Genomic DNA, 21,770 nt, shown 5'->3' on the forward strand with positions numbered 1-21,770 from the left:
TCTTTAGAATTAGAGATTAGTGAAAGATTGAAAAAAGCAAATCAAACAATGGCTAGATTAAGTAAAAATTTGGAAGTAAAATTGGCAGAAATTACATATAAAAATCAGACTATAAATCAGTTTAGTAAGACATGAGTCATGGTAGGACAATGACACAATCTCCAACAAATTTTTGTAGATTTGAGATCAAAGCCCTCAGAAGGATATTCGGAATTAAATGGGAGGACAGAATTAGAAATGAAACTATAAGAGATGACTAAAGTGCCATATGTGGATGAGATCATGATGAGAGGTAGTTGGAGATGATTTGAGCATGCTTTTCGCACTCCCCAAGAGAGATTAGTGCACCAAATATTCAGCTGGGCTCCACATGGCACTAGAAGAGTTGGAAGACCCAGGCCTACATGGCTAAGGACTGTGAAGTGCAAAGTAGGATGATGAATGGAGAAGTATTGAATTAAAAGCCCAAGATAGAGACGACTGGTGAAATCTAACCGAGGCTCTTTGCGTCAATAGGCGTAGGAGGAGATGATGATGGAGTGACCAAGTAAGGCAACTGAAAATCACTAAGAGGAATTGCTCATTTTATAACTCAGCCAGTGACCCAGGGCACCAAATGTCATTCGCATCATCTGAACTTGCAATGTAGATCTCTTCTAGAGGAATTAATGGATATATGAATTTTGGGACGTAAGGCCTGGTGCTGGGGCCAGGAATGCTAATCAATGAGGTATAGCTTTTGGGGGGAAGGACCTGCAACCTACCACAGTCGACTTTGAAAATAGGTTGGACAGCAAGAGGGGAGAAAGGATGTGAGAAAGAAAGTAACGTACAGTGAACCCTCGTTTATCGCGGTAGATAGGTTCCAGACCCGGCCGCGATAGGTGAAAATCCGCGAAGTAGTGACACCATATTTACCTATTTATTTAACATGTATATTCAGACTTTTAAAACCTTCCCTTGTACGTAGTACTATTAACAAACTACCCTTTAATGTACAGAACACTTAATGCATGTACTAACGTACCCTAAACTAAAACAGGCACAAATATTAAAGGCGACTTTATATCATGCGTTTCCTAAACACGCCAAAAAGCACGATAAAAAATGGCAACCAATGTTTTGTTTACATTTATCTCTGATTAAAATGAAGAAACAAACGCATTTACACATCTGTTTATAGGTTAGTTTTTGCATCGATTATATTGATTATTCACTACAGTATGTTGATTTGGTTATTACTAATGTTTTACTTAATTTATCTTAGGACTTCCAAATGAAATGTTTTTCTTTATGACGCCGCCTGAAACGACGGCGTCATAAAGTACGCTCAGTAAACAAACTAAGGAATTTAACGCGCATGATGAAAGTGATAAATAATGATATTACAGTAAAAGCTTTTATAAAATGTTATTACAAATATTATTTACCGTATCTATATAAAATCATACATACGTAGCAAAGCAGGAAAACAATCTACGAGAGAGAGAGAGAGAGAGAGAGAGAGAGAGTTGTTTTACATCCGTAAATGTAAATTTTAAACAAAAAAAAATTGCCCCATTTCATATAAAATAGATTACAAATATTTTACCTTATCATATTACAGTAGTCTGTATAATACTGTAAAGTTCAGTACAGTATGTTGTTGTTATTGTCGTGGCGATGAAATTCTCACGAAACAAAAACACGCCATTTGATTACAACAGCTGATTCACTCTCTCTCTCTCTCTCTCTCTCTCTCTCTCTCTCTCTCTCTCTCTCTCTCTCTCTCTCTCTCTCTCTCTTCGTGTTATACAATACTTACATTTAGATGAAGAAACTAAAATTAGTTTTCTTAGTGTCAATTAAATACGAAACGAAAAAATTAGGCCGAGTCTACATCCATTTCAATCATAGCTAAAAATACGGCATCCGATTTCATCAGCAAACCACTATTTTTTGGGAAATATCATTTTATTCTAGAAAATTGCCACTCTTTAAATAGTTAATTGCACATTAAGAAAGCGTGTACTTTTGTTTTTAAATTTTGGGTGTATTTTAAAAATTGAGTATTGTTAACTTCTTTTTGTTTTACTTTTGGCTGTGATTAGATCAGCTGTCATCTAGCTGCCGCTCTTGAGTGTGTACGAATACACTAACAAAGTATCGTTTATACCATTTCTTAACTTATTCAAACCATCTACAGTATACAGTTGATATTACATAAGCACCAATGTGTTATAACCTATCAAATTTTTTTGTTTATTACATTTAAACCCCCTCTATCTCTCTCTCTCTCTCTCTCTCTCTCTGTGGGCTACTTTTCACTACCTCCCATTCCTTACCTCTCTCTATCTCTCTAAAAAATGATATCTTTGTTGCTCCTCAAAGTTTCATTTATATTGAAAATCAATCATGATTCAATTTTCCTTACTTTCTCCAATCTCGTACCATCGGTCACATCGCGGTATTTTCGATATTTCCGGAAAATCCCCGATATATGTATATACATGGGTTATGAAAAAAATCCGCGATGGTCGAACCGCGAAGTAGCGAGGGTTCACTGTAGACCAAAAAATGAGGTACGCCCAAAGGTCAAAGGAATACTGATCAGGCATTCTTTTAATGCCTACTGTACAGGGCACTGTGTGGGGTGCAAATATAGTACAGTACTACCTTCCTTCTACTCGAGATGTATTCACTATGGGAACAAAACTAATGTTCAGTTGTCAATATCCTCCTTTGCCTTTCAACTCAACAATAGTTATGTGCAGGTATTTCCCTTTATTCTACACTACAGTATTTGTTTCTACACGAATACAAATCATCGCCCTTTTAATAGTAGAATGGCTTCAATGAACATGGTTAAAATTTGATGATGTAGTTATTACTTCCAGCAAGTGGCGCAAAAGCCCCGCCCTCCTTTCAGTCAGGAAGGATTAGCACTTTTGACATTTTTTTATTATTCCGACACTAAATACAAACCCTTGCTATTTATAGGGATTATACTTTAGGTGAAGCTGGAAGACTAACCATAAGATTTTTAGCGAGGCATAACTACCATATCGGTAGTTACTAGGGGGGGTTAAGAGGGGTAGCTGGCTACCCCGCTCACACACGAACCTGTGTTGGCTTGTCACTCTTTAGTTTTGGCTTGGTGAGAGTAGAGGTTCGTCTCTCTCTCTCTCTCTCTCTCTCTCTCTCTCTCTCTCTCTCTCTCTCTCTCTCTCTCTCTCTCTCTCTCTCTCTCTCTCTCTCTCTCCACCCTACTTTATTTTACTGGCATGTGACGTTTCTATGTTTTACTTGCATTTATATACAGTGGAACCTCTACATACGATTGTTCCAACATCCGAAGTAAAATTCCATCACATATTTGTCTCGACGCTTGAAGTCATGCTCCAACATCCGATGTAGATCTTGTTTACGCCGGTAGATGACAGCACGTGGGAGGGACGCCATTGATCGTCGAGTGCTCTGTTCTCTGTTCTTGTTTGTATCGTGTGTTTGGCCTCTGTTCGGTCTGTTATTAACAGTGCTTATTTTCTTCCTTTTCTCACATTTCCTTTTTGATTTTACCTATAAGAAGCTAAGTTTCAATACAGGTAGTGGTGAGAAAAGGAAGAAGGCAATTCTTTCATTAGAATTGAAGCAAGAAATTATAGAAAAACATGAGAGCAGTGTGCATGTGAGTGATATGGCTAAACAATATGGCCAGAATAGGTCTACGATCTCGACGATCATCAAGCAGAAGGCAGCCATTAAAGCAGTCAAACCATTGAAGGGGATCACCATTATTTCAAGACATCGTAGCAATACCCTGGAAGAGGTGGAACGCCTTTTGTTGATAGGGATAAAGGACAAAGCAATTGTTGGCAACGATCATTTGTGAGAAGGGCCAGCGTGATGAACAGAAAGAAAAAAGTGAAGCAAAGAAAACTAAGATAGCATTAACAAGCGCTTTTAAAAAAAAGTCCTCTCTCTATTTCAGTTTCTCTCTAAACATAGCATTAACATTCTCTTTAAATAAAATCTTTCTCTCTCTCTCTCTCTTGTTCTTCTTCGCTGTTAGTGTTAGAGACGTCTATTATTAGTTTTTTTCCGAGAGAGAGAGAGAGAGTGTAAACAAAAATGTGTTTAGAGTACTGTACATGTGATTTTAACAGTGTTAACGAGTTGAAAAACAAATGTAACTAAGAAAGTAATATCAGCGAATCTGAATTCCTTTATTAACTACTGTAAAACTCCTGTCTAGTACAGTGGTAACGTGTTTGCCTCACATTCGCGTGGCAAGAGATCGATCCCCGCCCAGGGCCGTGAGTTTAAGCTGTTTACTGGGGAGGCTACTGCTGTGGTAGGGCACCACAGTGGGGGGTTGGGCTTGCCCGGCTGACGTTCTGGTGAGGATCTATTCTGATGGAACTGGAACTGAAACCAGACACCTTTAACCTTTTTAAAACAAATATTGATACAAACGCACATACATAGGTGTAGGAATTGCTACGCAGTAGGAGACAGACGGTCGGGGAGGAGGTAGCGATGGTGACTGCGATAACGTACCATAACTCATCACTAAAAGTGATGAAAATTACAAATCAAAAAGAAAAAAAAAATGTAAAAAATAGGAAATATAAAAAAAAAATAAATAAGCTAAGTTAGATTAAAGTTTCCGTAGTGTAAGTTACGGTACGTTATTGCAGTCACCATCTCTACCTCCTCGCCAATCATGTCAACTCCTGCGTAGGAATTCCTACACCTGTGTGTGTGTTTTAGTTAATAAAGGAATTCAGATTTGCTGATATTGCTATTTTAGTTACATTTAATTATCTTTCAACTCGTTGACACTATTAAAAATCATATGTACACAACAAATTTTTGTTTAATCTCTCTCTCAAAAAAAATTAATAGATGTCTCTAACACTAACAGTGAAGAAGGAGAGAGAGAAAAAGAGAAAAAGAGAAGAGAAGAGAGAGAGAGAGAGAGAGAGAGAGAGAGAGAGAGAGAGAGAGAGAGAGTGAGTGAGTGAGTGAGTGAGTGAGTGAGTGAGTGAGTGAGTGAGTGAGTGAGTGTGTTTATTTAAAGAACATGTTAATGCTTTGTTTAGAGAGAAACAAATAGAGAGAGGACTTTTTTAAAGTCACCATCTCTACCATCTTGCAGATCGTCCGTCTTCTCCTGCGTAGCAATTCCTACACCTGCGTTGGCCTGTCTCTAAGGTAAAGTCACAATATAGACAAATTTTTTATTTATTATTTCTTTATAATTATCTTTTGTACATCTTTCTTTCATATTATGCAATTATGTTATTGTTATGTGTAATTATATGTAGTAATTTATTGAGGAGTTATAGGTTTTTGGGCTGTGGAACGAATTATACAAATTACAGTGTATTCTTATGGGAATATTTGCTCCAACATACGATTGTTTTAACATACGAAACAGTTTCTGGAACGAATTAAGATCGTATGTAGAGGTTCCATTTTATATATTTAAACATTCATGTAATGTTTTTATGGTATATATTTATAGAAACATTTTTGTATCATTATAGTATGTGTTGGTGTAAGAGTAGTGCGGTGTTCATGAGGGAAGAGAAACCTCTTCCTCTTTGACGTCGGACAACCTAGGGGCTGGTTGCCACCCCCGCTTCTCCGAGGTCACGACCCGGCTTCCTCCGCTGGGGGAGTCTTCCTCATATGGATTCTCTTTCTCCGTTCGTTATCAGCTTGCAGAACTTTTCCGCAGAACGACGGGGTCCAAGGCGGAAGATTGTGGTAGTTTTTCTTCTATGAGACGCACCTTTAGCCAGCAGTGGTTATAACTCGTAGGTCACCAATTCACTCTGGTTCGTCAAGCCCACATTGGACTCCTTCGAATTCAACCTCTTCAGGGGCAGCCAGATTCCAGGTGATTCAGCACGAGAGATCTCCCTTTTCTCTGGTCTCTACAGGACCCAGACAGGAGACCTACCTGAGAAGATGGTTGACAAACTAGTATCTCCGTCGAGGAGTCGACCTCCTCGTCCCTTCCCCGGTTTTGACACTCCCTTTAGATGCATCAAAGAAAGGGGGTGACTCATACTGTACCACTTGGCCCCCAGGCTCCTGTCAGAGTCCGAATGGTACTGTCTTTTAAATCTCCAAGAGATGAGGGCAGCCTTACTAGTCCTACAGCAGATGAAACAGTCCCTGACTGGTCACTCGGGGGTATTGGTGAACAACAATACCAAGGAAGTAGCTCACGTAGAACAAACAGGGAGGTACCTATTTTTTTCAAAGCACCTCTTTCTTCTAGCATGGTATGCTAAATGGGCAGAGCACAGCTTGATTGATTTTGGACAATCAGGAATGTGCTCACAGCCTTCTGAGCAGAGCTACTCAGACAGTGGTCTCCGAGCGATCTTTGTATCATCCAGTGGCCTACAAAGTCTGACTTTACAGGCTTTCCAACAGTGGATCTCTTCGCGATGTCCCTGAACAATGGACTTCTGCTCTATTGTTCACCGGGCCCAGATCCCCAGGTTCTTTGGCAGGATGCCTTTAGCAATGGCAGGTTAACAAGGGCAATTTTTAGCCATTTTCTCGCCGCGCTGATTGAGGACAAGGGGGCTTAACGAGGCAACGACCTCTTAGCTCCACCTGGCATCTGCAGGATGGTTCCTGTACCTCCAACTGCGGACGCAAGTCCCAAGAAAACTCTCCATGACACGATCTACTCGTAACAGCCACATGAGAACATCTTTCACAAAGCCGTAGCTTTGCTGCTACTTCACACCTGGAGACTATCCAGCACCTCCTCTCTCAGAGAGGCCTTTCCACAACAAGTTGCTTAGATGTCTGGATACCCGTGTAGATCTAAGGTTTCAGTTGACCAAGCTAAGTGGACTGTCTTCTGTAGTTGGTGTTGTGGAAGGGGTATATCTCCCATCTATACCACTATTCCAGCAATAGCAGAGTTTCTTGTTTATCCTTGGGAGGAAAAGCTCCCCTCGGTCTTGGCAATGGAAGGCCACCACTCCTCCTCGAGCCTACCTTCCCTCAGTCTGAAGGGAGACCTCCTCCGCAGAGCATGGTTCGTGTCCTTCGATCCCCCGAAGGGTGCCCCCTATGACCCAGGACACCAAGCAGCAGATCTTCACCTAACCTCGATGCATGCAATAAAAAGTGACAAAACAATACAGGTGTGTTTGTGGTGAGCGGTGTAGTTGGTTACCTCCCCTCTCCCACTAAATAGCAGTAGGGTAGTTACATCTCGCAATCTTATGGCTAGTCTTCCAGCTTTGTCGAAAGTATAATCCCTCTAAATAGATAGTCTTGTATCGCTAAGGAAAATACAAATTTATTTCAAATTTGTCATATCTTTGCTTTCTTTTTCTGGATTAAGTGGGTAGACACGCAATTGGCAATTGTGTCCGACTAAACTTCAATAAATTAGATGATAAATAAAGGGGTATACAGTACAGTTGTTTCTTGGAAAAGCAAGAATGTGTGGCTGGTTTATGTGCAACGAGGCCATTAATCTAATCATTCATGTAACTTGTTGGGGCATGATTGTTTGCAGTCATCCCCCCACTACATGTGGTTGTATGATGACAATGACAACCTGAACCTAAAGAAGTTGACATTTCTTGGGAATTAGCTGGTGCTCCATCAGCAGAAGATATTTGCCATTGCCATGACTTTTGAGACTGCCCCTGTGGTGTTTTGCTGACTCCTGCTTCACCTGTGGAGGTGCTGAGAGAGTGTCACCTGCTGGTGTTGTCTCTACTGCTTTTGAAGAGATCCTATGCAGCCTTTTTCTCTGTGGGAGTGGTGTTATTGGTTTCCAAGATTTGACGTCGGAGAAGGCTGGCAAGAAGAAGTATACACACTCCTCTTTCTTTCAGTGTTTCTTGCCCTTCTCTGTTGTACCTTCATTAGATTCTTTAGAACCTGCAACTAATAAGAAAAAGAAGAATAAATCATCAAAGAAGTCCAGAAAGGCCGATTGTCAGGGGTGGGTGGTAGAATTCCTTTCGGGATAGATACCACCTACCCTTTGAAGATCTTCAAACCATCCTTGCTTTGGTTCCAATGGCGTTCTAAATTTTTCTTCTGAAATTGTCAGTTGCTCTATCCTTGGTGGCAGTGGTGAAAGCTATGGAGTAAGAGAATGCACTTGAAGTTGTGCAGAACGGTTTTCATGGGGCACTACCATTGGCTCTTCCAGGAGAAGTCGTCGACTGAGGGCTTCTCTGCTTAATTGCCCGCTTTTGGGAGATAGGGACAAATCTCGTCTTCCTGCTCATCAAATATCAAGCATCAGAAACTAGGATCTATCAACAATCAGATCCTGGTTCTTTATGGCCTGACTGAAGACAGACAAGAAGTACTAATCATTGGGCTGATTCACCACTTGCCTCCAGAGCTTCGTTTCCTTCCTCGGAAGGAACTCTGAACAAGAACCCTCAAGCTCACAGAATAGGCACTTGCCACCCTTCTAGAATCAATGTAGCAGGTTTTGTGGTCAGAGAAATGTCAAGTGACATATCAATGCTATTCCTTTGGGATTCTTCATCGAGACCTTTTGTGCTGCACAGCAAGTGGAATAGCTACCCTGGCTCCTTTCACAGGACCAGTAGCATCAGATAAAAGAAAGGGTGATGCTACCCTGGCTCCTTTCACAGGACCAGTAGCATCAGACAAAAGAAAGGGTGATGCTACCCTGGCTCCTTTCACAGGACCAGTAGCATCAGACAAAAGAAAGGGTGATGCTACCCTGGCTCCTTTCACAGGACCAGTAGCATCAGACAAAAGAAAGGGTGATGCTACCCTGGCTCCTTTCACAGGACCAGTAGCATCAGACAAAAGAAAGGGTGATGCTACCCTGGCTCCTTTCACAGGACCAGTAGCATCAGATAAAAGAAAGGGTGATGTGAGTCTGGGAGGAAAGGATAGTCTGACTGGCCCTTTCTTTTCCTTTTGATCTACAGTACTCCTCTTTTGGGTTACAGCTTCAAAACCATGCCATCTGGACTTTATCTTGATGCAGGTATACCCCATTCAGCTTGCTGCTATTCTATACTAAAGTACATAGGAGTCTTTTCCTCACACTGTTTGCGAATGAAAGTGTGACGTACCAGGCATACAACACAATTTAGCAACTGCACCATTCTCTTTGAAAGGCTACAACACAGGTTTTTAACTCAAAAACAACCCTACGAATCACAGACCGGGGTTCCTGCATTCTTTTTTGCGGTTCACATGGTGTAAGGAACCCTGACTCTTGTAGCATCACAAAGCTAGTCTCAAGTTCCCTTGTAAAGTTTCCAACCAGCTGGAATGGGGACTTCTTCCCACCTAAGGATGCGTTTCGTATAAGTAAAGAACAATGATTTTTATTCGTGTAGGAACAAATGACAGATTTTAAAAGTAATTTTTATTTTTCCTAACTATATAAACCTGGGTTCTTTACTCAAACTTGCCCGCCATCCCTAACCCCCAACGTAAGTCCTGGCTACAATACAATTGAGGTTATAGTGAGCTACAGGGGAGGTGGTTGCCTTCCACTTGCGGCAGGGTAACTACCTGCTGGTTGTTTACTCCTTGTTAAAAGTTTTAACTGCCGTACTCCAGCTTCACTGTTATCCTTTTCCTATAATTAGAGAACTCAGGTTTGTATAGTTAAAAAAAATACAGATTATCATTGAAATTTGTCACATTATTTTTCATAAATAACTTATTCATTTCCTTTCTTCATTAGGCTGTTTTCCTTGTTTGACCCTTTATAAGGCATATAGCATCCTGTTTTTCCAACTAGGGTTGTAGCTTAGCTAGTATTAGTAATAATCTAATTTAATTTGAATTTTACAGATACTTGGAGCGCATGACCCATTCAGGACTGGTTGAATATTGGCACCGATCTGTAGTTGATAAGTTTCAGCGTTCAACTGGACAAGTGGTCGCTAGTGATTTTTCTGGAGAAAAGATTAACCTTCAAGCTTTAACTCTTGATAACTTACAAGGAGCATTTATTGCTATGGGTTTAGGCACGGTTCTTTCTATTTTTGTCCTTCTTTTTGAAATTTTAACTATTCAAGGTTCAGTAAAGTAACTGCTAAGCGATACTACCTACCCTTTGCTACTCTAAAATCCTTTTTGAAGTAGAGTTTAGAAAGTAACTCCGTCTTCATATAAAAATGGAAGAAAACTCGTTAGTTGATATTATATTTCACGTTTATTTTGTTCATCTGAATTTCCTTATGTAATTATTTTGGGCCGCAAATTGGTATTTATTTCACTTAAAAATAATGCCCGTATTGATTTTTTCAAATGTGAGGGGTGTTGGATAATCTATCCCCTCTAACTAGCAGTGAGTAGTTATACCTTGTTAAAATGTGTTTGTTCCAACACTAAACTTACCTCGAATTACTTTCTTTTTGGAGTCACTTGGTGATCTCTCTTTCTCGACCAAGATTTTTGGCGCCGTTATCCCCCACTCCGTTCTCCATACAGGCCTACCCCCGCCGCCAAAGAATGCGCCCCGAGGGCAGGATTAGGGCAGGTCACTGCTTCTCTGGGCCATTCTCCTCATTAAGTTCTTGGTCGTGAGGTGTTCAACACCTCACTCTCACACCACGAAGGCCATCCTCCAGACGCAGATATAACCCTCGCAAGGAGAAATGCGAGAAGGCCTCTTCAGGCAGGCGTAAGACCGCGAAGCTTCTGGTTCACCCCGCCAACGGGTGTAACCGAGCTTCTTTACGGGCAGCCTGGCCGAATCAGCACATCTGGTTCGGCCCTCGGACTTAAAAGGAACGGTTCCCTCCGTCGGGTCAGCCCACGGGGATCCGCGTCCCCCAGCCCGCCCGCAGGTGTAACCGGGCTTCTTTATGGGCAGCCTGGCCGAATCAGCACAGCTGGTTTGGCTCTCGGACTTAAAAGGAACGATTCCCTCCGTCAGGTCAGCCCATGAGGATCCGCGTCCGCGTCCCCCGGAGAGAATACACGAACAGTAGTCCTCGACGGTACGGCGTTGCCGGTTCTGACCCCGAACCTGGTGCGGAGCTCCCCGCCGTGGAAAACCGGAACCACCGCAAGGGAGTGCCTGGTATTCCAGAACCGAAGCGCCCGGGGAGTGCCCGGTGACCCGGCGCCTCGAGATCAAGCGGTAGGAAGGACTCTACAGGTAAGCGTAAGTCCCCGAAGCCTCCGGTTAACCCCGCCCAGCGGGGGAAACGCGCTTCTGGTCGGGCGGCCTGGCCGAACCAGCCCGGCTGGTGCGGCCTTCGGGTCAGAAGGAACGGTTCCCACTGTCGGGTCAGCCCACGGGAACTGCACCCTCTGCACCCAGAGCCTTGGGCCGACGAGAGTCCCCGCTGAACCAGCGTTGCTTGCGCTAACCCAGGCCCCTGGTGCGGACGTCCCCGCAGATGAAATCCAGTACCTCGGCAGGCCGGCGCCCCTGGCCCCAAAGAGCTAGACGTCCAGTCGGCGTGCCCGGTAACCCAGCTCCCCGGCCCCAAGTCGGGTCCTCGGCTGACGGAGAGGAGCGCTCCCTGACGGAGGACTCCGTCTATAGGAGAGTGGTTAGCCTTTGCAGAAGACACCACAAGTACTGGAACCTGCAACTACGGATGTAGTTTCCTGGAAGTCAAGCCTTTTTGAGGATCATGCAGACTCCTTACAACCTAAGACGTCCCTAGCACTTCCTCTAACCCGAGATCTAGTCCTAGAGCAGGATTATGTCGGCAAGGTAGTGGCCAGCACTGCCGGGGTCCCCCAACCTTTAAGGGGGGATCAGCAGGACATCCTTAGTCAAGGCGTTTCAGACAGTAGAGCCTCTTAAGCCCCAGGCTGGTTCTCGCCAGCAGGAGCCTCCATGATGGAGAAAATGTCGAGGGACTTAGTAAACGTCCCCTCTTGGCTGGACTGGTGGGCTTACTCTTTGGGAGGTGTACAAGCCTCCTTTGACCCCGAGGACCCTGTCCAGCAAGGCCTTCAACCCTTAGGTTATTGACATATCAGTCTCTCACACTAACAGCTAACTGGGGGTTCTGGAAGCGAGACACTGTTCTGGCGAAGGTGTCTTGGAAGGCACCAGACAGGGAGACGCGAGCCATTCGCAGCTTTCCCTTGTGGGGAGAGTCTCTGTTTCCTCGGAAGGAACTAGAAACCATAATGGAGAAGGTCTTGAAATAGAAGGAGACTAACGTCCCCAGACCTACGACTCCTAGGAGACCGCCCTATAAGAGGTCTGTCTCGGATGGTGCCGCGACACCCCAAGCATCTACCAGCACTACGAGGAGAGAAGCCCCCCTCTTCCTCCTGGTCCGCAACGCCTCAGCCCCTCCGCAGGGGAGCTCCAGCGCCCTCTAGCTCCTTCAGGTCGGGTTACCCCGCCTCTAGGGGAGACAGATCAGGCCGCCCCTCTAGAAGAAGATAAGAGTGGGAGGCCCCCTATCCCCACCCAACCCTCGGGTTGGAGGATGACTCAGACGTCATTGGCAAGCATAGAGGGCTCAAGGAGCGGAACCTTGGACAGTGTCCTTACTAAAGAAGGGCTACGGACTTCCATTCCTAACGGAACCACCCACGCTTTTTCCGGCCAACCGGATAGAATGGCTAGATCCCAAAGTCCCGTTAAAGAGGACCGCCCTTCAAGAGGAGGTGTCGTCCATGCTAGAGAAGGGTACCATGGAAGAAGTTCTTCTCCCAGGGCCAGGTGTCTACAGTCGCCTATTCCTGGTGGAAAAAGCGACCGGGGGGTGGAGACCGGTTATAGATCTGTCAGCTCTCAACAGGTTCGTCAAGAAGACGGACTTTAAAATGGACACGCAGAATTCAGTCCTGCTGTCCTTGAAGGAGAAAGATTGTAGGATGACCATCGACCCCAAGGACGCATACTTCCAGATTCCGGTCCACACCTCGGGTCGGAAGTTCCTCCGGGTGAAATAGGGTTCCCAGATCCTGCAATTCAGGACCCCTTTTTCTTTGGTCTGTCAACAGCACCCCAAGTGTTCACGAGAGTCTCCACGGCTGTCGCAGTGGGGGCGCACGAACGAGGCATACGCCATATCAGATACCTAGACGCCTGGTGGCTTCTTCCCGCCTCAAAGGTCCTCTTGGAAGGGACAAGGGAGAAGTCTCCTCCAGTTTTGCAAGGATCTGGGAACTGAATCAACCGGAATGAACTACTGGGGAATAACTAGACATTTTTCGGGGAGAATTTTTCCCTTCGGAGAATAAGATAAGAAACCTCAGGCTCATTAGTCAGCCGTTCCTGTCGGAACACCCCAGGAGGGCGGAAGACGGGCAGAGGCTGATAGGTCACCTGGTCTCACTGGAGAACCTAGTTCCCCAAGGGAGGGTAAGGCTCAGATCCGTCCAATGGAATCTCAGGAACCTCTGGTGACAGACGGGTTCGCAGCAGGTGCTAATCCCAGTCATTCCAGACACGAGACCCTCGCTAGAATGGTGGCATTGCCAGTCGAACTCACTCAAGGGGACGTCCTTCGGGACCGGCCCTCCCGAGTTACTACTGTTCACAGACGCCTCCAACCAGAGATGGGGAGCCCTTCCCCTCGACGAAACGGCACGAGAGACCTGGTTGGAAGGGGAGAGGCAACTCCACACCATGTCCTGGAGTTGGAAGCAGTCCAGAAGGCGTGCCTACACTTCGCAAGTCTGCTAAAGGGGAACACCGTGGCGTGGATGAGCGACAACGCCACGGTAGTGGCATACATAAAGAAGCAGGGTAATTGTAATCGAAGGAGTTGTGCGACCTCACCATAGAGAATCTAAATTGAGTGGAGGAAAATCAAGGGGTGATGTTAGCAAGGTTCATTCCCGGGAAGTAAAACGTTCTGGCCGAAGGCCTCAGCAGAATGGGCCACATAGTAGGGACAGAATGGTCCCTTCTCCCAGGAATAACCAAGCTCATCATTCAACGCTGGGGTTCCCCGGTGGTTGACCGCTTTGCATCAACCTCAACGCCCAACTCCCAGTCTATTGCTCCCCTGTACCAGACCCGAAAGCTTCCTTAGAAGACACTTTTCAGCACAAGTGAGACAATCTGGATATGTATGCCTTTTCCCCCTTTTCACGCTGATAAGACAAGTGCTCAGCAGAGTAAAGACGGCTCGAAACCTACAGATGACTTTGGTAGCGCCCTGGTGGCTGGAGAGAGAGAGTGGTTCGCGGATCTAAAAGACCTATCGAGTCAACCGCCGTGGCCTCTGTCCGTCAGGTCAGACCTTCTGCACCAGCCTCACTTTCTCAAGCTCCACGACAGGCCTCTCTCCCTACGTCTTCACGACTGAAGACTAAGAGCGGCTCCTGAAGAAAGAAGGATATTCTTCCTCCACGGCTAAGAGAATGTCTCTATTCCTAAGAAGTCGCCAACCGCGGTCTTCCAGACAAAATGGACCTCCGTCGCGAAGTGGTGCGCTGAGAGGCACATTAGACCTCTTAAGACCTCTGTCCCAGACATGGCAGATTTTCTGGTGTTTCTCAAGGACAAAACGGAGATGTCAATCCCAGCTATAAAAAGGGGTTCGGGCTGCCTTAGGCCAAGTCTTCCTCCTGAAGGGCATCGTCCTGGGGGCCTCGAGACACATAGCGATGCTTGTCAAAAGCATCGAGCAGTCTTACCCCCCCTCAGGCGGGAAGGTGCCCCAGTGGGACTTAGGCAAGGTCCGGAAGATGATGTGTCGCTCCCACTTTGAACACTTGAAAGATATCGTGAACAAAGATCTCACCCTCAAGGCCGTCTTCTTGCTGGACTTGGCGTCCGATAAGAGAGTGGGAGAGATACATGGTTTGTCATTCGACTTCTCTCACTCCGACCAGGTATCAGGAACCTCTTCGTTTCCACAGGTGTTAATAGGAAGCAAGTTTCCGAGAACACCATTTCCTGCTGGCTGAGACGAGTCATCTCTAGAACCTATGAAGAGGATAAAATGGCAGTGCCAGGCACTCCCCGGACCCATGACATCAGGGGTCTGAGCACCTCCTTGCCCTTTGAGAGAAACATGGCGGTGAGGCAGATCCTACAGACAGGCACTTGGTCGCACCAGTCAACCTTTACTGCCCACTACCTCAAGGGTTATTCAAGGAAATCCTTGGACGGGTTCTCCATTGGGACAGTCATGGCCGCCCTCCGGGCTGTGTAGCGATAAGGCCAGAGGCTGTACCCAACGATGAACACATTCTTCGCGACTACATCCGGAGGAAATCGTCAGAAGAATTTTTTTATTTTTTTTTTTTTAAGAGGTAAAATCTTAGGTAATAGCGTAAGGTTGCGCAGTTACCCTCACTCCCGTACTCTGATAGGCCCCCGCATTCCATAGCCCTCTAGGCCCTACGTGCCGAGTCAAGTGTCAGAATAGCACTCCCGCCTCCTAAAGTATAAGTCTCCAAAAGAAAGTAATTTGAGGTAAGTTTCGTGTTGGAACAAAAAATTTTAAGTAATTTTTATTTTTCCTAACATACTTACCGAGAATTACTTTCGGGTAATGGCCCTCCCTTCCGTCCCCGAGTGCCATCCTTCCATTGCCAAGTTGGGCTATACGACGAACTTAATGAGGAGAATGGCCCAGAGAAGCAGTGACCCGCCCTAATCCTGCCCTCGGGGCGCATTCTTTGGCGGCGGGGGTAGGCCTGTATGGAGAACGGAGTGGGGGATAACGGCGCCAAAAATCTTGGTCGAGAAAGAGAGATCACCAAGTGACTCCAAAAGAAAGTAATTCTCGGTAAGTATGTTAGGAAAAATAAAAATTACTTAAAATTTTTGATTTTGGCTTGTTTTCAGCATTCCCCAAACTAATATCTACTGTAAAGAGTTCAAGGTTTTTTATAGTTAGGAAAAATACAAATTGTTTCCAAATTTGCTCATTAAATTTTAACTGATATAATGGAATTATAAAATCAAGGGATGGCCACAGTTTGGAGCCTCAAAATAAAATATTTATTGTAAGTAAAACTATATTTGAAGATTTAGTACAGTACACAGTATAAATCATATAGCCCCATTCCTGTCATGAGGTATTCCTTTGCCAAACAGCGATGAAAAAAGGGAGTTGATTGCAGCATCATCCATTTGAGGTGGACAACAAGGCGCTAAATACTGTTGAAGCTTAGATATTACCTGAAAAAAAAATTTACATATATATTCAAGAACGAACATTTCGGGCTATGGAAAAAAAAACACACTATAATTAAACAGGTACATGGAAGCAGGGCTTAGCAATCTCATGTGCTATATGTAAACAAACATCATCTTGTGTGCATGGTAGAATTAAGTGGTACTGTCTGGGAAAATTGATAAGCCATCTATAGAGTTGACCTGATAGCTATCAATTACAGTATGAATGAGGCAGTAATGTTAAAAATATATATTATGTAAAATGACAGATTTTAAAAGTAATCTGTATTTTCCCTAAACATATAAACCACAATTTTTTACTTACAGGAGACAGAGTACAACAACGGCTGAAACACAGCAGGTATAAGTTCTAATGAGGTGTACTAACAACCAGCAGTGAAAAGGCAACTGCCTCCCATGTAGCTCACTGTCATCTCATTTGGATTGCATCCCAAGAGACATCTCTACTGATGTCTTAGACTACAGGGTCATCACTGGCTTGGACTATATTTGTGGAAAAATTAAGCGGTGTTAGAACTCCAATTTGCTTCATGTAAGAATCATCTTGTTTGCTACGAGGAGACTGAGGAATCTTCCTCTAGCAGCTAAAGAATTTACCTATCCGCATTACCTGAACATACGCCAGGCCCATGTGATAGTGAAAAGATCCCAGCCTCTCGGAGTACATGTCTGAGCCAAAGGAGGAAAATGCATCTTTGCCCAGCGTTGCGAGAGCTTTGAGCGTCCTGATCAGACCTACAGGGAGTCTAGGCTTGTCTAGTGTTATCTCAAAGGCAGGGTGAAGACAAAAGATGAGAGACATGGGCCTTTCAAAGGTGATCAATGGAGCACTTGAACCCCTGACTGATTCTGGCATATGTTCAAATGAAAAGCAGCTGGTGACCAGAGAGACTTGGAACACTTCTGGCTATATAAATTCACCTGGAGACTAACGGCGTCATGCCCGGCTTGGACTTCCAAATAGTCGAGGCATCATAGATGGGCGAGTGATAAGGAAGTAAGAGCTGCTCTGTGCTTACACAATCGCGAAGAAGTTACAGCAGCTGAGTTATGCATCTGGAAGGAAGGGCGTTGGGCCCAGTTAACTGTGTCTTTCCAGCCGAGAACAAGCTCATAAGAACGTGTCCTGTCTGCACTGACAAAACCACATGTATCTGTGAAGGTGTGATGCTACAGAACTTGGAACTTCCCTGCTGAGGTACCGTCCTCTAATGCCTTGGTCGCTCATGGCTGTCCCCTTCAGCTTGGAAACTAGCACAATTAGGAAGAGCTCAATCAGAAAAGTTCAAACTTTTGACAATCAAACTTGACTGATAGAAGAAGCTGGGAATGAGGAGCTTGAAGCAATAACTTCTTCACCACAGTTTGAATTTCCTGGGATGACTAGCGAAGCGGCTAAGCTCCAACGCAGAACTCTTCTAAGGCTTGAGGATGAGAAAGGAAATGACAGAGTTTAGAGAATACAGCTACACGGTCCGGCTCTGTTATCTTCAACCGAGATATTAGCAACCCACCAACGGAGGTGCCACTGGTGAACTGTTACCCCGCTTTTTTTCCGGATTGTTACCCTTAAGAGAAATAAGAGTCTATGGAAAGCAAGGTTCCTGAAAGCTGGGGCACTTTGCGAAGAAAGCGATAGTTGTTCTTTTGTGTCTCGTATCTCAAAAAGAGAAGCAGTTTGTCAACTACACCTAACGAAGACCAGACTATCATGAAACTCAACTAGATTCCAATAGCTTAGAGACTGGAGGGACACTGAATCCACACCTAGCTTCCAGTTTGGCGTTGAGAATTTTCAGGAGTCTGGGGTTCTGCTTAACCAGAACTGAGTGGGTGACCGTTTAAAGATGTAATCTAATGCAATCCAAGTGATCTACTGTGTTGGATATGAAGGTGACTGATGATAAGAATTGATGCCAACTATAACTGGTCACCAGCAGTCACCCATCACAGGACTAATCACAGCCAGTGTTACTTATCTTCACTAACTTAGCCTAACCTTGCTATGATCCGCCTATGCTCAAGATATCTGCCGGGGGTAATGGGATGAGAGCCTAACCTTGATGCCAGAGACAATTATCGTACCCCGAGTCTCCTGAGAATAGGGCGAACAGAACAGGATTGTTTAAGATAGTCTTCCTTCCCTTTGAGCGAAGTCCTTTTTGGCGGTGAGGAATGATCTTAGAAGAGACAAATCACTGTACATGTAACTAGAGCAATTCCTCTTACAAGAAAGCGAATGAAAAGGAAGCAGCCTACAATGAAAATCCCTAAAGGCCGAAGTGCTGACATCCTTTGAAAGAAGCGGACTCTGGGAGATTCCAAATAATCTAGGGAATTTCTCCGGGTAGGAAAGGGATCAGAGCAAAGCCTTTTGTCCTGAACAGTAGTGCCTGTAGACCTCTCTTGTACGGAATGACTACTTGAAGCAAAGAACATGATTCTTGAACCTCATACCTTAATGTATCCCCTACCAGAAGGATTTGGTGAAACATTTTTTCCTCAAAACTGTGCAGAGGAACTTAAAAAGTTCCTATAAGAACACTACACCGACTGTCATGTGCCTCAGGATCCTTCTTCCGTGGCAGGAGATCAAGCCTCAGATGGCATCCATCACATGCTGTAAGATACAATTGAGATGAGAAGGGTTGAAAACTTTCCCTCTAGAACTAGTATCCAGATTTGGGATCTAAGTGAACTGTTCTCAAATCGACCATAGGCTGAGGAGGTTCTGTTGTCTCTCCTAATCCAAGGAGGGTTCTTCTGGCACTCCTGGTACCCTCAGAGGAAGAAAACAAAAACAAGGCAAAGAAGTTCTAAAGCCGCTAGTTGTCACTGGCCATTGTCACATCTGTGAAGTGTGCCCCCTAACATCTTTCTCGGTAAGCAAACTACACTAATAAGAGGAGAGAATTAGGCGACGATGCAATACTAGGAAGAGAAGAGAATTAGGCAATGATGCAATGCTAATTGCTGTGCATCTCGCGAGGAGCACCTACTGTAGAAGATATGCGCACAAGAGGCATATCTGTAGAGATGCACCCCTAGTGCAGGAAAAGAAGAAAGCACATCCAGAAGTAGCGTGTCTAGATAATTACACATCGAGTGAAAGCAGGATCACATTTGGCACCATGCACATCTGCAAAATGTAGCTGCTGAGGAAGGTCATTTTTGGTAGAGAACTAAGAGGAACAAGTTTAAAAGTGTGACCAACAGCATGACCAGGAGTGTGATCAAGAACGCAACCAGGGAGTACGATTAAGAGTGACCAGGAGTATGATTAAGAGCTCAATCAGGAGAACCATGACCAGGGAACACAACCAAGTGGGGAAAGAGAGGCGACAGTGCTGGGTGTAGAGGCTCTCCCTCCAACGGCGACTATGGTGGGGACTTAAAAGACACCTCGGGCAGCAGAAGGAACAGGACGAAAAGAAGGCTGAGGGACGCCTCCCTTGGGAAGGTACCAGCAAGGACAATTCCCTCTCTGATGATTCTTGGAGGAAGACAAACCACTCTGTGACTACGAAGTACAGGAAGTACCACAAAAGTCGAAGAAAAGGACACCAGAGGCATTATGTGATCCTCCTACAAAGAGGAAGGATTAAGACACGGCTAACAAGGAACTTTGTGATCAAGCTTCAAAGAGCGAGAGTTCTGGAGGGGGACCTCTTCTGAAGGATGACATGAAGTCATATACTGTTGCTAGAAGTTTCATAAAGGACACCTTGTGCATCACTAATCCTCCTCCGAAGAGGAAAGTTCAAGACAAGGTTGACAAGCAACCATGTAAGCACACTCCGAGGAGGAAGAGTGCTCTGGCACGGATGAAGCCTTAAGAGAAGATCCTCGTCTTCATGGCAGATCTAGAAGTTCCATGAAGCAGGATACCAGAGGTGCCAGTGATCTTCCATCCTGAGGAAGGATCAGGACAAGGTTGACAAGCAACTTTGTGAGCATGCTTCGATGAGCAAAGGTCCTGATGAGGGCCTTCTGAAGGGCAGCCTAGTAAGAATCTCCTCAATGTATTTTTAGATTCTAGAAATTCCATAAAGTTCTGCAATTCAGAATGAAGGATGGTAAAGGTGACAGTGATCCTCTTCCTACGAATATGGGTATGGAGAGGACACACCAAGAGATGATGACTGTTATGTAGCTGAAAAATTTCCTTTAAGTTGCTCGCCAACCTTCTTGGATGAAGGATGCCAGGGGTCGTCAAAGTTCTTCCTCAGAAGATGAAAGATCAAACATGTAAGACAAGCAACCTTGAGAGCATGCTCCAAAGAGCAGAAGAGCTCTTTAGAAGGACCTCCCGAAGGACGAAGCCTGGAGCTGCAGCTGAGAAGGTCCTTGTGTAGAGGTCTTCAAAGTCATTGACACCTTAGTCCTCTAAGAAGGGCATCATCGATGAGATCCCGTATCCTCCAGGACATGTCCACTAACTCCGATAGACACTGAACTCTCTCATGAAACTATGCAGAGGAACCTCAAAGTCCCAGAGGAACTCTCCAGGTTGGATGACCGGTGTTTTGGGATCCTCTCTTCAATTTGCCACATCACATCATCAAAACAAAAGTACAAACTTTCCTCGGTAGGAAGCATCTCTTGCATCACAAGAGAAACAAAAAGAACTCCCAACCTTGAGGTTCATGAAAGACTAATGTAATTCCTATTTCCTTACTGGCCTCCGGAGGAAGCTGATCGAAAAGAAGAAAGGGGAAGAGGTTGCATGCAGTCTTAAGGACCCCTAAGGAGAAGGAATCTTGACACGCCTAGAACTGCTTCCCTTTGAAAGATGACATCCCGCCCCAGTGATTGCCAGGTAGGATGTAAAGGACCATCAACACACAAGTGTTATCAAGAGTTCTTAAACTGCGGACAAATACGCACGATGAGTAGTCACAAACACATATGCAAAGCTAGAAAGAGAAAATTTCCAAAGCAAAAACTGCCAGTTTCCAGCAGAGAGGAACAAGTGTACTCTCTTGATGACTGAAATACAATTGGGGTTACAGTGAGCTACAGGGGAGGTGGTTGCCTCCCCACCACTGGCAGGGTAACTACCTGCAGTTGTTTATACCTTGTTAATGATTTCAACTGGAGTATTTGAGCTGTCGCTGTTTGGATTCTTGTAGAAACAAACCCCCTCCCCAGTTACAGAATTTTAAGTATAATAGGGTATATAAACGAAGGTTTTTTTCCTATACGTCAATATTCACTTAAAAAATCGAAATTTTCTTTAAATGTTAAATACAATAAAGCATTGAATGTACTAAACAGTAATAATACTATAGTACAGTACAATGAAATCTTATGTTGGCATTATCAATTTCCTTATCCCTCTCCCTCATAAAATATAAGCCTTTTAATATGCTGTACTACACTAAACTGCCAAGCAAATTGTATATTACTGGAGCAGTGATAGTCATGTATGGATAATTATGATAATAGTAAAAAAAAAAAAAGAAAAAGAAAAAAAAACTTCATCAGCAAGGCCTGATAACCATTTGGCACTGGAGTTACATAAACTAATACCCATACTACTGTATAAAGATATTACAAGTAAAAATTACTAAAGGAGGCTCTAAATTCCTAAACTAAAGGAGGCTCTAAATTCCTAAAACTAAAAAAGTTAAGTATATGACTATGT

The 21,770-nt window shown here is 44.4% G+C and overlaps 2 protein-coding genes and 1 long non-coding RNA gene across 4 annotated transcripts in view; 2 read left to right on the forward strand and 1 right to left on the reverse strand.

Moving 5' to 3' along the window:
* Positions 1 to 10,449, forward strand: part of LOC137650203 (glutamate receptor-like) — a 39,801-nt gene extending 29,352 nt beyond the window's left edge. Inside the window, exon 8 of the mRNA XM_068383391.1 lies at positions 9,832 to 10,449. Within this exon, the coding sequence (XP_068239492.1) occupies positions 9,832 to 10,072 (241 nt within the window). The 3' untranslated portion in view covers positions 10,073 to 10,449. The remainder of the gene's footprint in view (positions 1 to 9,831) is intronic.
* A 5,309-nt stretch (positions 10,450 to 15,758) lies between these two features.
* LOC137650202 (protein AATF-like) overlaps positions 15,759 to 21,770 on the reverse strand; it is a 133,039-nt gene continuing 127,027 nt past the window's right edge. For both annotated transcript variants that reach the window (XM_068383389.1, XM_068383390.1), the window contains exon 10: positions 15,759 to 16,105. In XM_068383389.1, coding sequence (XP_068239490.1) covers positions 15,977 to 16,105 — 129 coding nt within the window. In that variant the 3' untranslated portion in view covers positions 15,759 to 15,976. The remainder of the gene's footprint in view (positions 16,106 to 21,770) is intronic.
* Positions 16,053 to 21,434, forward strand: LOC137650204 (uncharacterized). The gene is made up of 2 exons (XR_011045941.1): positions 16,053 to 16,183; positions 16,430 to 21,434. It is a non-coding gene; the product is annotated as an uncharacterized lncRNA (long non-coding RNA).

This window comes from Palaemon carinicauda, chromosome 11 (assembly GCF_036898095.1).
Source record: "Palaemon carinicauda isolate YSFRI2023 chromosome 11, ASM3689809v2, whole genome shotgun sequence".
NCBI lineage: Eukaryota > Metazoa > Arthropoda > Malacostraca > Decapoda > Palaemonidae > Palaemon > Palaemon carinicauda.